Source organism: Amphiprion ocellaris, chromosome 18 (genome assembly GCF_022539595.1).
Source record: "Amphiprion ocellaris isolate individual 3 ecotype Okinawa chromosome 18, ASM2253959v1, whole genome shotgun sequence".
NCBI lineage: Eukaryota > Metazoa > Chordata > Actinopteri > Pomacentridae > Amphiprion > Amphiprion ocellaris.
Window position 1 is genome coordinate 7,853,002 of NC_072783.1, and position 14,826 is coordinate 7,867,827.

Here is a 14,826-nt window from a genome sequence, read left to right on the forward strand (position 1 = left end):
TAAACATACCAAAAAAAAAAAAGAAAAAGATCTTGTTAAAATTCAACTTTAGCTGTCTTTTGTCACATATTTACATAATTTCCAGTCAGAATAAACTTGATTTTCAAATAAAAAATCACTATAAATCAAAATGTGTTGCAGATAAATGATTTTCTTTAGTCTCTTGTCTCCAGGCGCCCAACTTTTAGGACTTCCTAGGGAACAAAAACAGACTATAAAACAAAATTTGGCATTGGGATGAATAATTTTGAGTTTAATTGTGTATTATTTGAACACAGAGCAGTCATTAATCTTCCTGTGCAGGCAGATAAATAAAAAAGAGGAAACTCGGATGAACATTTAGTAATAGTATGTGATGAATGACCACAAAGTGAGTAAAAATTAGTTAATATGTGAGGCTGAAATGTCTTTTTATTGTATCAAAACTGACACAAAACCAGTCCAATGGGACAAAAAATGTGAATATTAATAATTTTGGACGTTGCATTTTTAGTGAAAATGCAAGAAACATAAATAGGTCTAGTTGAAAGTCAACATTAGCATCTTTAAACCAATGACTTGGGGTCTTTTGTCACTTAACGTATTTTCTAGTCATAATAAACCTCATGGTCAAAATAAAAATCACTATAAATCAAAAATACGTCAGAAATAAATCAGTTTTGGAAATTTCTTTTGTGTAATGTCTCTAGATGTCTCAATATCAATTGCACATCCCAACTTTTAGCACTGATTGGTGAAATAATGGACAATAAGTCTATGATGAGCTAGCAAAGGGGCACCACGACAAAGACTTATGTGGTGGTTAATGGTGTCGGGAAGTCCTTTCATTGCATTAAAAACTGACACAAAAACACTGAAAACTGAGCTGTCTGATGGTCTTATTTGATCATAATTGAACAGTTCTTAACTTTGCTCCCCAACAGGACCCCATAGAGTCCTCCGACTCCAGTTTTAAGACTGTTGGAGCAAAATCTGGCCTATTATGAGGCATTTTTAGCAAACACGCAAAGAAAAAAGGAATAGATCTTGGTAAAATTCAACATTAGCATCTCTAAACCAATGACTTGGGTTTTTTTGTCAATTGTTCATGTCATTTCTAGTCATAATAAACCTTGTGGTCAAATTAAAAATCTCTATAAACCAGAAATAAATACAAAATTAGCCTGTATGTGCAGCTGAAAAGTCTTTTATTGCATCAACACTGCTGAAAACTAAGCAGACTGATGGTCTAATTTAATCATAATTGAACGGTTCTTAACTTCGCTCCCCAACAGGACTCCCGAGAGTCCTCCCACCCCAGTTTGAAGACCATCGGAGCTAAATCTGGGCCCTATTAGAAGTTGGAGAGGTTGTCTGTCACCGTGGTGACTCGTCATGACTTGTAATCGACTAGTTACCGACTAGAGAACTAGAGCATCAGCTATTCTCACTTTCATCCATTTCTTTTGTCTGATGTCTCTAGATGTCAATTGCACCTCGCAACTTTTAGGACTTATTGGAAAAATAATGGACACTAAATCTATGATGAATGACCACAAAGTGAGTAAAAACATGGAGAAAATCCACCATGAATGGGATAAAAGCTGCATTTTCTCAAAAATGTGGATATATTAATTTTGGAGGTGAGATTTTTTAGCCAACATGCAAAAAATTGGGGTAGATCCAATTGAAATTCAACATTAGCATCTCTAAACCAATGACTTGAGGTCTTTTGTCACCTATTTGTGTCTTTTCTAATCATAATAAACCTGTTGGTCAAATTAAAAATCACTATAAATCTGAAATAAATCCAAAATCAGCCTGTATGTGCAGCTGAAACGTGTTATTGCGTCAACGCTGCTGAAAACTGAGCTGTCTGATGGTCTAATTTGATCATAATTGAACAGTTCTTAACTTTGCTCCCCAACAGGACCCCCGAGAGTCCTCCGACCCCAGTTTGAAGACCGTCGGAGCTAAATCTGGGCCCTATTAGAAGTTGGAGAGGTTATCTGTCATCCAGGCGGCCGTCCTGTGTCTGATTAAAAACAGTGACTCGCCGACACTCCCTCTGAGGATTGTGGGCGAGAGCATAATGTCTTCTGACACGAGCTCGCCGCCAATCGAACAAGATGGGGAAAAAAACACCAAGTTTTTTTTTTTTCTTGCCGCCTCCCTTTTCGTGGGAGGGCGATTTACCGACAACAAATTGCCAGGAAGACACATCAAAAGTCAATGAAATGAGAAAAGTGAGGACGGATAGATGGGATAACACACGGGGGAGGTCTGGAGGACCGGAGCGCCGCCGAGTTTCCCAGCAAAGAGGGGAAATAATATTTCAATCTCTATCAGGTCTGATGTGGAGCTAGGAGGGGGAGTTTCATCTGTAGGGGGAAATTTGCTTTGAGAAATGGCCTCTGGGAGGAGAGAGGAGAGGCGTGGACAGCGAGTGGAGATGGAGATGGAGATTGGGATAACGCCAACACCGCGGGGGGAAAATGAATCGAGCGAGTCGCTGATATCTGGAGACAAACATCCACCTGGACGTCAGAAACTCTATAAAACTTCCCCGTGTGCCATCGACTCACAGCAGCCTCATCTTTCTCAGCCCACAAACACATTCAGACTGCAGGAGGAAATGAGATAAACTCTGAGGTTCGCTGGTTAGGTTCCTGAATCTGATGCAACACAGTTATTCTACAAATCAGGAGGAGACGTCTCATTCCCGTCTTAATTTAGATCTCAAAGCAGATGTTGATTTGTTCCAGCAACAACATGAACTTCACAGCTCCATCATGAGACCAGAGCATCAAGTTATGCATCCTCACAACAGCCCCGAAGCTCAGTGACAGTTAGAAATAATTCCTGTTTCAGGACTAACAGTGAATTAAACTCCAGCGGTGCAGGTTTACACAACAGTTTCCTTCATTCTGCATAACCTATATCACCCTAATCTGTGTAGAAATATGCTAAAGGGATGTAATTCAAAATATGGTGGCTGAATTGAAAATAAACCTTTTTCTCCTGGTCTTTATAAAAAAAATGTCATTGACAAAAGATCAATAACTGTCGATTATATAAACTGATATGAAGGATTTGTATTGTGACAGACTTGTTTATAGGTTAATCAACTAATTGTCATTTATTGTTTCACCAAATAAAAATACTTTGACCAATAAAGCAGAAGACGAGGGACACGATTGCCAGTAAATGGCTAAATTAAAGTCATGTGTACGCAGTTACAAAAACTCTTAACCAGTTAAACGAAACCCTTATCAACATTTGGAATTATGTCCACAGTCTTCGAGGCGGTTTTGGTAGTTTAGCTAGTAAAGAGGCACCATGACAAAGACTTCTGTAACACAGGTCCTGATATTGATATCATGGAATCACATAAAATCCTTAATTCGATGAGGAAAAAAGTAGAATGTCGTGCATGTCAAAAATGTATTGTAGATTAGTGGTTCTAGCTGGTTGTTCCACTAGGTGGAGCCGCATTGTGGGAGTTTAGCTAGCAAAGGGGCACCATGAGAAAGATTTATGTGACAGAGGTCCTGATGCTGATAGCATTGAATCACATAAAAATCCATTATTTGACAAGGAAAAGAAGGTTGTGCATGTCAAAAAAATGTACAGGGGGTTCTCGGTTTATGACGTCCTCAATCTACGGCGTTTTGTCGTTACATCGGAGTTGGTTACTTGGAACTAGTTTATGAACAGAGCGGATGAATACGTCATCATGTGGCGCTTTAATTGTGATTGTGATTGTGATTTACATTCACCGGTTGTATGCCACCTTGGATTGTGCTACAGTCACTAACTTTTTGCTCTTCATTATGGCTCCCAAGCATAAGTCAGACTCTTCTGATGCTTGGAAGAAAAGGAAAGCCGTCTCCATGGAAATGAAATTAGATAGAATAAAAAGCTCAGAACATGACTTTTCTGAAGAACTGATCGATATCATGATGCACGGAATGGCTTTGTTTACATTTTCGCTGGAGTTCCGACTTATGGCAAAAATTGACTTACGTTGATCCATAGAAACGGAACTCTGACGCAAGCCAAGGACTCCCTGTACTGTCGATTAGTGGTAGTACCTGATTAGGAGAGGTGGGCAGTTCTGTGATGGCAATCAGAGAGCATTGTGGGACTTTAGCTACCAAAGGGGCACCATGACAAAGACCTACATGGCAGTTAAAGGGGTCGACATGCCAGAATCTAGTAGAATTATGTTCATATTGCTGAGTGGCCAAGCAGTCGTTGCCACAGATGTCTTCCTAGGTTAAAAGAAACTCCATCGACATCTGGACTAGTGTCCACTGTACTTCATTAATGTTACTGATCGAGTTATTTTTGATTGATGAGGCTACTATTGGTGAAGCAAACTGTTTAAAGTTTGCCTGCCTAATTCTGACTTTTAAATCTCTAGAGATGCCTCCTTACAGCTACAAGTATCAGGACAAATGCTTGCACATATACAAGCTGGTAAACAACATTAAATGGTAAAAGTTGTGTTTCCTGTACTGCGGTGTGTTGTGTAACGTGTTGGTCTCATTAAAAATCATGCAGTGTGGACGCTCACATGCTTATTTATGTCCTGCTGCATGTAGATACTGTATGGATCCACCTTTAGACATACACTGATGAATGCTACATGCATCTATAATAGATCCCACATGTCCTGTATGATAATATTCATACATCACAGTTGTGCGTAAGAGAGATGCCTTCATTAAGTGTGTCGGTGTTTGCGTTGGAGAGGTATTTGTGTTGCTGGTATTGATATGTATTGGCCTGCATCCTCCTAATGGTCATTATGCAACCAGGAGGGACTCATAACTCTGAAAGAGAAGCCAGGTGATTAAATCTTCATTACTGCAGCACTATGTGTGTTCATACACTCTAACCCCGACACACAACCTGCAAGGTCCTAAATTATCTAAATTATTATACATGCTTGTAAAACTGAGCATAAAAACGTCAATATGTGCATGTTTTATATGATTAACCCCGGTAAAACCTGTGGTTTTATCTTGTGTTTTTATTTTACTGCTTAAAATGAAGGAAAGAATAATCCCGGCATGTTTTAAAGTGTTTTCACTGCAGCTTGTTTTCAGCACAAATCGAAACCTGATTTGAACTGAGATTTCCCACTAGAGTCGGAGGATCTTTAATTTAAACTCAGAATGAGAAAAAATGACCTCCCTCCATCTGAAACCTGTAGACGTCTCATTTTCAGGAAATAACAGATGTCTCTTTGAAGGTTTCACAGTTTGTGTTACTAGTACACGGCATTCGTTTTCCTGCTTTTGTATCAACGCTTCTTTAAGTGTACAGGAGGTCCTCGGTTTACGACCTACGGCGCTTCGTCGTTATGTCGGAAATGGTTTCGTGGAACTAGTGGCGCTTTTCCATTAGCACCTACTCGGCTTGACTCGGCTCGACTCTACTCGATTTGTGAAGTTTTCCATTAGGACACAGTATCTGGCACCCGGTACTATTTTAGTACCTACTCGGCCGAGGTTCCAAGCAAGCTGAGTTGAGCCGACAATGTGACGTCTACAGAATGCAGGACACTGATTGGACAGGAAGTGACAACACAAGAGAGCGACTCCTTCACGAAAACCGTGAAGAAACTTGTATAATACTTACCCCATTGGTCGCAAGCTCACTTTAAACTTTGGTATGTTTTGAAAGTAGCGTCGTTGTCTACTGTATGCAGACAATGAGCTAGCTAGTTAGCCATCAATGCTAACTCCATGGCCAGACCGCCGTGCTGTGATGACTCCACCTACAATGAGGTGGTACTCAATTGTAATGGAAAATAACCTGAATCGAGTCGAGCCGAGTCAAGTCAAGTGGAGCCGAGTAGGTGTTAATGGAAAAGCGCCATAGTTGGTGAGTGGAGTGGATGAATTCGTCGTCACGTGGTGCTGTAAGACGGCTTTGTTTCCATTCTCCAGTTGTACGCCACCTTGGATTGTGTTACATTCACTGACTTTTTGCCCTTCATTATGGCTCCCAGCGTAAGTCAGACTCTCCTGATGCTTGGAAGAAAAGGAAAGCCGTCTCCATGGAAGTGAAATTAGAATAAAACACTCGAGTTGTAAAAACAGTGCAACATATTCTGTTTTCTTCTTGTAAAATGATTCATACATGCACGAAAGTCATTGGTATTCATGACTTTTATGAAGAACTGATCGATATCGTGATGCATGAAACGGCTTTGTTTACATTTTCGCCGGAGTTCCGACTTACGGTGAAAATTGAAAGTCGTAGACCCCCTTTAATTAGCACGAATTGTAAATTATCAGTATTGTACTGCGATTTCCAATAAAATACATTAATTTTGAAATAATTTGACTTCTTCTCTCGGCAATGCCTGGCCTACTAACAATCTGATTGGTCAAACCTCACAGTAACAGCCAATCAGCACTAAAGGCTAAATGCTGAAAAATTAAAAATAAAAAATAAAAAGAATTTCAATAAAAGCGTGAGAATTTGTGTTACTGCAGGTGTATATCAGTCCTGAATACGCTGTAAACTAGATTTAACTGGGATTTACTCATATTTTACATATTTTCTGTAATCTGGCCTGTGTGTTTTGCTGTATTATAGTTAATAACTAGTAAAATCATAGAATAAAATATTAATTTGCAATAAAAAAAATGGTCAAAATTGTAAATAACTTCCATATCAGAACTCTGTATTTTTACTAATAATAATTCATTCTTTTCACCATATAATTACATATTTTTTTCTGTATTTAAATTGGGATTTTTTTTTACAGATATTTGCTATTCAATAAAATAAAAAATATGTAAATAAAGAATTTAAAATTGTAAATAAAATTCTTAAACTGATATTTTAGAGATTTAACCTGTTTGTTAAATTACAGATATCGAATACAATCACACAAAAAGTATTAATTAGCATACAAGTACAACTGTGAATTTAAATGCTGGTAAAAATCTGCATTTTTACTAAAACATTTGTTCTTGGACAAATTTTGACCGTAAAATCATACTGTTTTACAATATTTAAATCAGATTTTTTAAAAAAAAAATCAAATATATCCATGCATTATTTACTGAAATTTGCTTTGACATTTATTTTTTTACAGTTTGCCATAAAAAATATGGTAAATGATGGACTGCTGTCACATTCAAAAACTGTAAAAACAGCAAAATAACAGCAAATATCTAAATAACAACAACAACAATAATAATAATCAGCTGAATAAATTACTACATGTACTACTATTACTATTGAATTTACTGGTTATTATCTGTAATTTATTTACGATAACTGCACCTTTTTTTTTCTTTAAATCGTGACAAACGTCTGTAAAAATAATATTTGTGCTGATTTTAAGTTTAAGTAGTAGTATTTTTATTGCATACTACAGAGGTATGTATTAATAAAGACTGAAAAAATGACCAGCAAGGTTGGAAATGCAGATTTTTAATAAAAAAATATTATTTTTTGTAAAATATTTGCAATAAAATAAGTTGAACAATTGTTAATGTAACTAAATATGTTATGATTTTATAATTTTATTACATTTTCCACAAATAGATTCATCCATGAACAACCTTCTGTGTTTAGATATATCCATATATTAGTAGTTAATACAATATTTAAACAATATTATTTAATATTTAGTCATTTTTTAAAATTGTTTTAACTGTATTGTCTGTATTATATGTGAATTTATGGTGTTACTATGGCAAATGTTCTGTAGTGTCTATAATAAACTGCCCCTCCGGTGAAAGTGAAAGTGAAACTGTGGGTTGTTGAGGTGACAGAAGCTAATAATAAGTTCAGTTATTCAATAATATAATCACATCTTCACTGTGTGAACCACCTACAGCAGCTCTCAGGTCAAAGTGATGCAGAGATGTCAGAACATTGTTTAATTATATTTCCAAGCAGCTCCTCCGTATTGATTAATCTACTGTACAATGTCGCCCACATGTATTTACAGCGGGAAGACCTGAAAGTGTTCGCAGCGTTAATTAAAACCTCATTCATTCCATTTAACGCTGAGGCCTGACGCCGTTAATCAAGGTTACCGCTCAAACAACTTTTTCGGTGATTGGAAAAATTAATGAAGTGAGAACTCGCCGGTGCATCAACGATGGCCGCCGTCATTCATGGGAAGAACTACAAAGATGGCTCCCAGGAGGCTCTAATCTAACGCTGCCGTCTGACCGACCAACCGCTTTAATCTCCCTTAAATTGACAATCACTGTTGAGTAGCTGCAGACGATTATATTTAACACAGCAAAGAGCGATTAGGAAACAATGAAACCATCATCCATTCCGATAATATGGTTCAATTTAAGCAGGCGAAACCACAATTATGATCTTTTTATGCAAATAAACTACAAGTCTTATAGGTTATATTGATGAATCTGGCTGTATATTAACTATAAAACCTAAAACAGATTTAAGTATTTTACAGAAACCATCAATTAGTGGCTGTAAAGATGTAGGAAAGTAGTTAAAATAGTTTTGTATATGGATCAGGCACAGCATTCCAAAATGACTAAAACATTCTCAAAAGTGACTCCAAAGTCATCCAAAATGACCAAAACCTTCTCAAAAATGACTCCAGACTCGTCCAAAATAACTAAAACCTTCTCAAAAATGACTCCAGTCGTCCAAAATTACCAAAACCTTCTCAAAAATAACTCCACAGTCATCCAAAATGAGTGGAACCTTCTCAAAAATGACTCCAGAGTTATCCAAAATGATTAAAATCTTCTCAAAAATCACTCCAGGCTTGCCCACAATGATTAAAACCTTCTCAAAAATGACTCCACAGCTGTCCAAAATGACTAAAACCTGCTAAAAATGACTCCAGTCATCCAAAATGACTGAAACTTTCACAAAAATGACTCCGGAGTCGTCCAAAATGACTAAAAATTGTTCTGAATGATTCAAGAATGGTCCTCAATGACTCAAAAAAACGGGGTTGCTCCAAACTGTACTTGTTTTGTGTCAAATTTTAGTGGTATGAATGGTCCAAAATGGCTAAACATATGCCTAAAATGGCAAAATTGGTCAACAGTGATTCAAAATTTGTACAAAATGACTATAGACAGTTTTCAAATCCCACTGGTATTCCTCCTCGTTTACACTGTGCTTCTCCCAGCCGTAAACATTGTTGTATGTAAACAAAACCACTAAAAAATGCACAAAATTATCCAAATCTCGTCAAAAAATAACCAAAACTAGTCCAAAATGACTGGAACTGATCTAAAATTCCTCAAATTTGCCCCAAATGTGTCCAAAATTAGGTGAAATCCAAACTTGTCCAAAATGCATACAAAATTGTCCAGAATGACCCAAAATGAGTCCAAAACATGCAAACAGAAGAAAGAAGAATTCAATTTTACTTATATAGCGCCAAGTACAGGTCAAATTGTCTCAAGACGCTTTACAGAACCCATATGCCTGAACCCCCAGAGCAAGCCCTAAGGAGACAGTGGCAAGAAAAACACCCACTGTTGTAGACCACACCCTGTCATGGAAACAGTATTCCCTGATCATAGGAACTTCAGTAGAAATCAACTGGACTTCTCTGGTAGGTTCTTGAAGACGTTTCACCTCCATCCAAGGTTCTTCTTCAGTGCTAACTGACTAATGGGGAGTACCAGAACATATAGTCCCTCCAGGTCACATGGCTAATGGTCTGTTATTGTGAAATCAGAAGGTCCACCAACAACGACAGCCATGGTGGAGTTGAAAGTTTATACAACAAAGGAAGTGAATCTGCCAAGTCAGGAGTGAGTCAAAAATGTTAACGATGGAGAAACTTTATGACTGCGTTACAGTTCCTTGGTAAACGTCGTTTTTGTTCTTTAGGACGTTAGATTGCAGTGAAAAATGAGGCAACAGTGAGGAAAAATGAGACTGGAGCAAAAAATACCAAGAAACTGCTTGTTGGAGTTCATGCAAGCATAAGAATCTTAACTTCCCCTTACGATACCAAGAATCAACTGCAGTAAAACCCAAAGTTCTCTATACAGCTTCCAGAAATCCTTCTAAACTGAAGCAGAACTTTCTTATGAACTTCTTGTGTTTCCTCCGTTGCATCTCCAGCCGTCCACATTACCAAACGTGTGGAAAATACTTCTCTGAATGTTAGGTTGTGAATATTTGACCTCAGGAGGGAAGCCGGAGCAGAAAGACAGAAAACCTGAACACAGTTAATACTCGAAGCTTCCTAAAGCTTAATGAAGCAATCAGGGGCGTTGTGAGGATTTTAACAGATCCTGAGGTTGGTTCTGCAGCCGACACCCTGATGTTGAGCTGCATCGACAGCAACAATAACAGCCTGAGGCAAACAACAAACCCACCGGCAGAGGTTCTGACTTCTGGACAGGTGAGCAGGTTACCTGGACCTGAGGGGACGCATTTTAAAAAGACTGTAACAAGCAAAAGGTGTGTTTTCACTGCATGCCTGGAACGAATCTGTGCATATATGTGGAGTTTTTTTGGTCCGATAATGGCTCGATCTGAGGTTTGAAGTGTGGTTTCAAAATCGTAATTTAATGTTTTCCTTGGATAAATTTGCACCATTAGGTCAAAATTCTGATTATATTATATATTACTGTTGGCGGTCAATATGTTTTTAATTAATATTAAAGTAGGCCAATACTTAACTGTGAAAATTATCCTGTAGTGAGTACAAATTTACTCAAAATGAATAAAAATGAGCCCACAGTGAGTACAAATGAGCCCAAAATGAGGAAAAATCAGCAAGCCACAGTGAGTAGAAATGAGTCCAAAATGAGTAAAAATGAGCCTAAAATGAGTAAAAATGAGCCTAAAATGAGTAAAAAACTAGAGCAAAATAAGTTAAAAAAATTAGCCTAAAATGAGCAAAAATGAGCCCATAGTGAGTAAAAATGAGCCCAAAATAAGTAAACATGAACCTGCAGTGGGTAACAAAAAAGTAGCCTGAAATGAGTAAAAAAAAAAAAAAAAAGCCCGCAGTGAGTAAAAATGAGCTTAGAATGAGTAAAAAATTGCCCAAATTGAGTAAAAAATGATGCCACAGTGAAGAAAAATGAGCCCAAAATGTGTATAAATGAGCCCAAAATGAGTATAAATGAGCTTAAAATTAGTACAAATTTCCCCAAAATTTGTAAAAATGAGCACTCAGTGGCTAAAAATGAGACAGTGAGTAAAAATGAGTCAAAAATAAGTAAAAATGAGCCCACAGTCAGTAAAAATGAGCCTAAAATGAGTATAAATGAGCCCAAAATAACTAAAAAACATGCAAAAATGAGTAAAAATGAGCCCAAAATGAGTAAAAACGAGCACAAAGTGAGTATCAATGAGGCCGACATGAGTAAAATGATTCTGCAGTGAGTAAAAGTGTGTTTTCATGTTTTCAAGCAGGAGCTGCACATGTGTGACGTTGTGTGAAGCTAAAAGGTGAGTGTGAACGAGGGAAAGTGTGTGTCGGTGTGCAACAGAGTGGAAGTGAGAGTCTGAACTGTGTGTCAGACGAAGCTGCCGGCAGGTTTCAGCTCAGGAACTGATTTTTCGACCAAAATACAACATTAGACTCGGTAGTTTTCTACCAACAATTTCTCTAATTCTTCCGAGTGACTCAAAAACATGAATAATAGAGCTGCCAAGCAGAAAGAAAACAGTTAAATCTATCAAAGTGTTGTGACTCTTTTCTTTAAACGACATCATTCATGTCAAGTTTTTATGTAAACAAAGCTTGTGGAATTTTTAATCAGAGAACTTGATATTTAGTAAGCTGTTAATCATCTGTGACTCACATAACATTTTCTATAGATGAATAAATGTGATTTTTTCAACCTAAAACGGCTTCTTTCTCCTACATATTTACCTAAAACTGAGTTATAACCTAACCTGACTTTCTACTTCTGTTTCATTGTGAAAACATAGTATTCAGTAAAAAACTGTGAAATTGGGGGAAAGGTTTGTTGAATTTGCAAAAACAAAGCTAAAAGCAAAGCCAAAAAGTAGTATCTGTTAATTGTATGTGTCATTGCTACATTATTTTAGTTTTTTTATGGCTGCAGGCTGCATTTCCTGCCCTCTGACTTGGTAATCTGAGTATTTCAGGTTCAGTATTTACAAGTATTCCAGCCTCTGCTATAGAAAGACGCCTAAATACACAGTTAAAGTCACAGAAAAGCAGCTAAAAACACATTTAAAGTGCAAGAACACTGCAAACGACAGAGCTAAAGTTATTAAAAAGCAACTAACTACACTAAAGCAAAAGAAAGACACCTGGTAAAACAACAGCTACTTCCACTGGGCGCCACAATTTTAATTGAAATGTCATCCAGAGATGATAAACAATGCTCTTTAATTCTAAATGAATGAATAAACAAATTAATATCCCTGCAAGAATACAAGTATAGTACAAGTACAGCTATGAAATAAATAGGCTGTAATTCACAGAGTCTGCAGGTGGCTTTTGTAGATAGAAAAAAAAGGAAATCATCTCTTTTGCAATTATCCTATAGACTATGCATTCAAATATAAACCTTATGACTGAAATCAGTCATTTAAGTCACATTGGAAGGGAAGGATTCAGTATTAGGCAAATTTAAAACTGTATTATATTAGTTAAAAGGCAATACTATTGTAATTATTGAGAGTTTTCAGATGGCTTTTATATTTTTAAAATTAAGAAATTATCCACTCACTATTTGGCAAGTGTGAAACCGAAAAATATGACTTAACTTAGTCCCTTTAAAACTATTTTAACAGGTTAAAACAACTACATTGGTTATAATCAAAGCCATGGGGAATATTAAATAAAACAAACATTTTATAATAACTGCTCAAATCGACTACATTCAGACTCCGGCTGAGGATCATTTTTTGGCAGTAAACCGCTACCGATTAAAACGAGTCCCGCGGCCGCCATTTTGAGAGCGTCACTGTTCGGCCGTTTTAAAAACGTCCGAACTTGTAAACAAACCGAGCGCTGCCTGAAACATGTACAGTTTCAAAGTCTGCGTCCTAAAACTTCACCAGATTCATTTTAAACTTCATTTAACACAGAACTACGGATATTTCCCGTCGCGTCACAACAACACTCACCGGTATCCATAAAAACTACAAACATGGCGCTCGAACTGCGCCGAGCAAAACACATATGGAGCGAAACAGCCGCAAAAACTTAGCGGGAAACAAACAACAAAACTACATCTCACCTGTTTATCCGCTAATAACTAAAGTTTATACAGTGAAGCAGACCGACATCAGCTCCCTACTTTCCTCTGTTATTTCCCTGAAGATGATAAATTTTCCCATCATCCACCTGTGACAGCTGAGTAAAGCTCAGAGCGCCCCCTGCTGGTCTCACCTGGGCAGGTACACTAACTGACTACATCTCAGGACAGGTAGGAAGCTCACCTGAGATCTAAATATTGGATAAATCCAGGCTTTAAAAGAGTTGTTTTATTTTGTTCACATATTTTTATCACTAAATAAATTACAAAATCCAATCAAATGTCAAAATAAAATCAATTTCCGCCATGTTTTAGGATCAAAATGTTTTTAAAAATCACCCCTAAAATATAAATAAGAATAAAACTGGAATGTGTGATGTTTGTAATTGAATATTTGTGACTTTGGAGAAAAAACTCATTTTGACAAAACAAATTTTAAATATATGTGATAACTGAAATATACAAACATAAATAGACAAAATGTAGTTAAATAAACACCTAAATGTGTATTTTTTGGATATTTTCTCACAATTAGTCTGGAAGAGAACATGTTATGGAAGCTAAATTGACCAGTTAATGAAAAAAAAGAATTTTGCGTGTATTATGTCGCCTTAGAAAGGGAAGAAATACATAAAGGATAAAACACCTAAATATGAGGTATTAAATGAAAAAAACTTTAAATCTGAATTCATATTTTATATAACAGTGGCATAGTAATTCAATTCATTTTGACCTTTTAACAGACTAGAAGTCTGAAGTAAATGGATTACAGATATTTCTAACCGTCATTTTAAACCCTTTATAATGTATTTCTCAGTTAATCTCTTAGTGTAAATATCTGTTCAATAAACCCATCAATGATAACTATTGGCTAAAAAACCAACAATCCAAGATTTGACCAGCCACATTTTATCACAACCAATAAAATACTTGAAGAAAACATCAGAAATAACTTACATATGTCTAAAATATTGTTTGATTTATGCTGATTCTGAGCAGGAAAATCAAACCTTCATCCGACAGAAGAAGACTTTAAAACTCCAACTTTTCCAGCAGCAGTCTGAGGGACTATTTCGGTTTCAGCCGTCAGAATAAAACTGTGAAACCGTGAACTCACCCTCTTGATGTCTTTGCCGAAGGTCTCACTGAAACTGGATCCGAGGATCTCGAACTGGACATGAGAGTTTGAGCCGCTGTCTTTAAAGTCCATCGTTCCCGTCAGGCCGGTGATGTTTCCCTGAAGATACAGAGAAGATGGAAGAAATCATCTGACCTGGTAAAACATGCAGATTCTGCTTCTGGTTTCTGAGTTTTTCCCCAAAAACCTGTGAAATTTTTATTTACTGCGATCATAACTATCTCAGCCTTTTACTTTAGTTTGACTTAATACACAAACAGAGCTCAGCCACAACTGATATTTGTTGAAATTTAACACCAAAAAAGATTCTCCATCAGCTAATATGATTCACTGAATAACAAGACTTCTGATTTGGAGTTGTTTTAGGTCACGTTTTAAGTCATTTTGGACAAATCTGGAGTAATTTTCAACCATTTCTGAGCAATTTTGGACACATTTTGAGTCATTTTTGGTCATGTTTGAGGTAACTTTGGA

At 36.8% G+C, this 14,826-nt stretch overlaps 1 protein-coding gene across 3 annotated transcripts in view; it reads right to left on the reverse strand.

Annotated features, from left to right (window-relative positions):
- Positions 1-14,826, reverse strand: part of grid1b (glutamate receptor, ionotropic, delta 1b) — a 693,674-nt gene that overhangs the window by 73,376 nt on the left and 605,472 nt on the right. For all 3 annotated transcript variants that reach the window (XM_055004576.1, XM_055004575.1, XM_055004577.1), the window contains one exon: positions 14,332-14,451. In XM_055004576.1, coding sequence (XP_054860551.1) covers positions 14,332-14,451 — 120 coding nt within the window. The remainder of the gene's footprint in view (positions 1-14,331; positions 14,452-14,826) is intronic.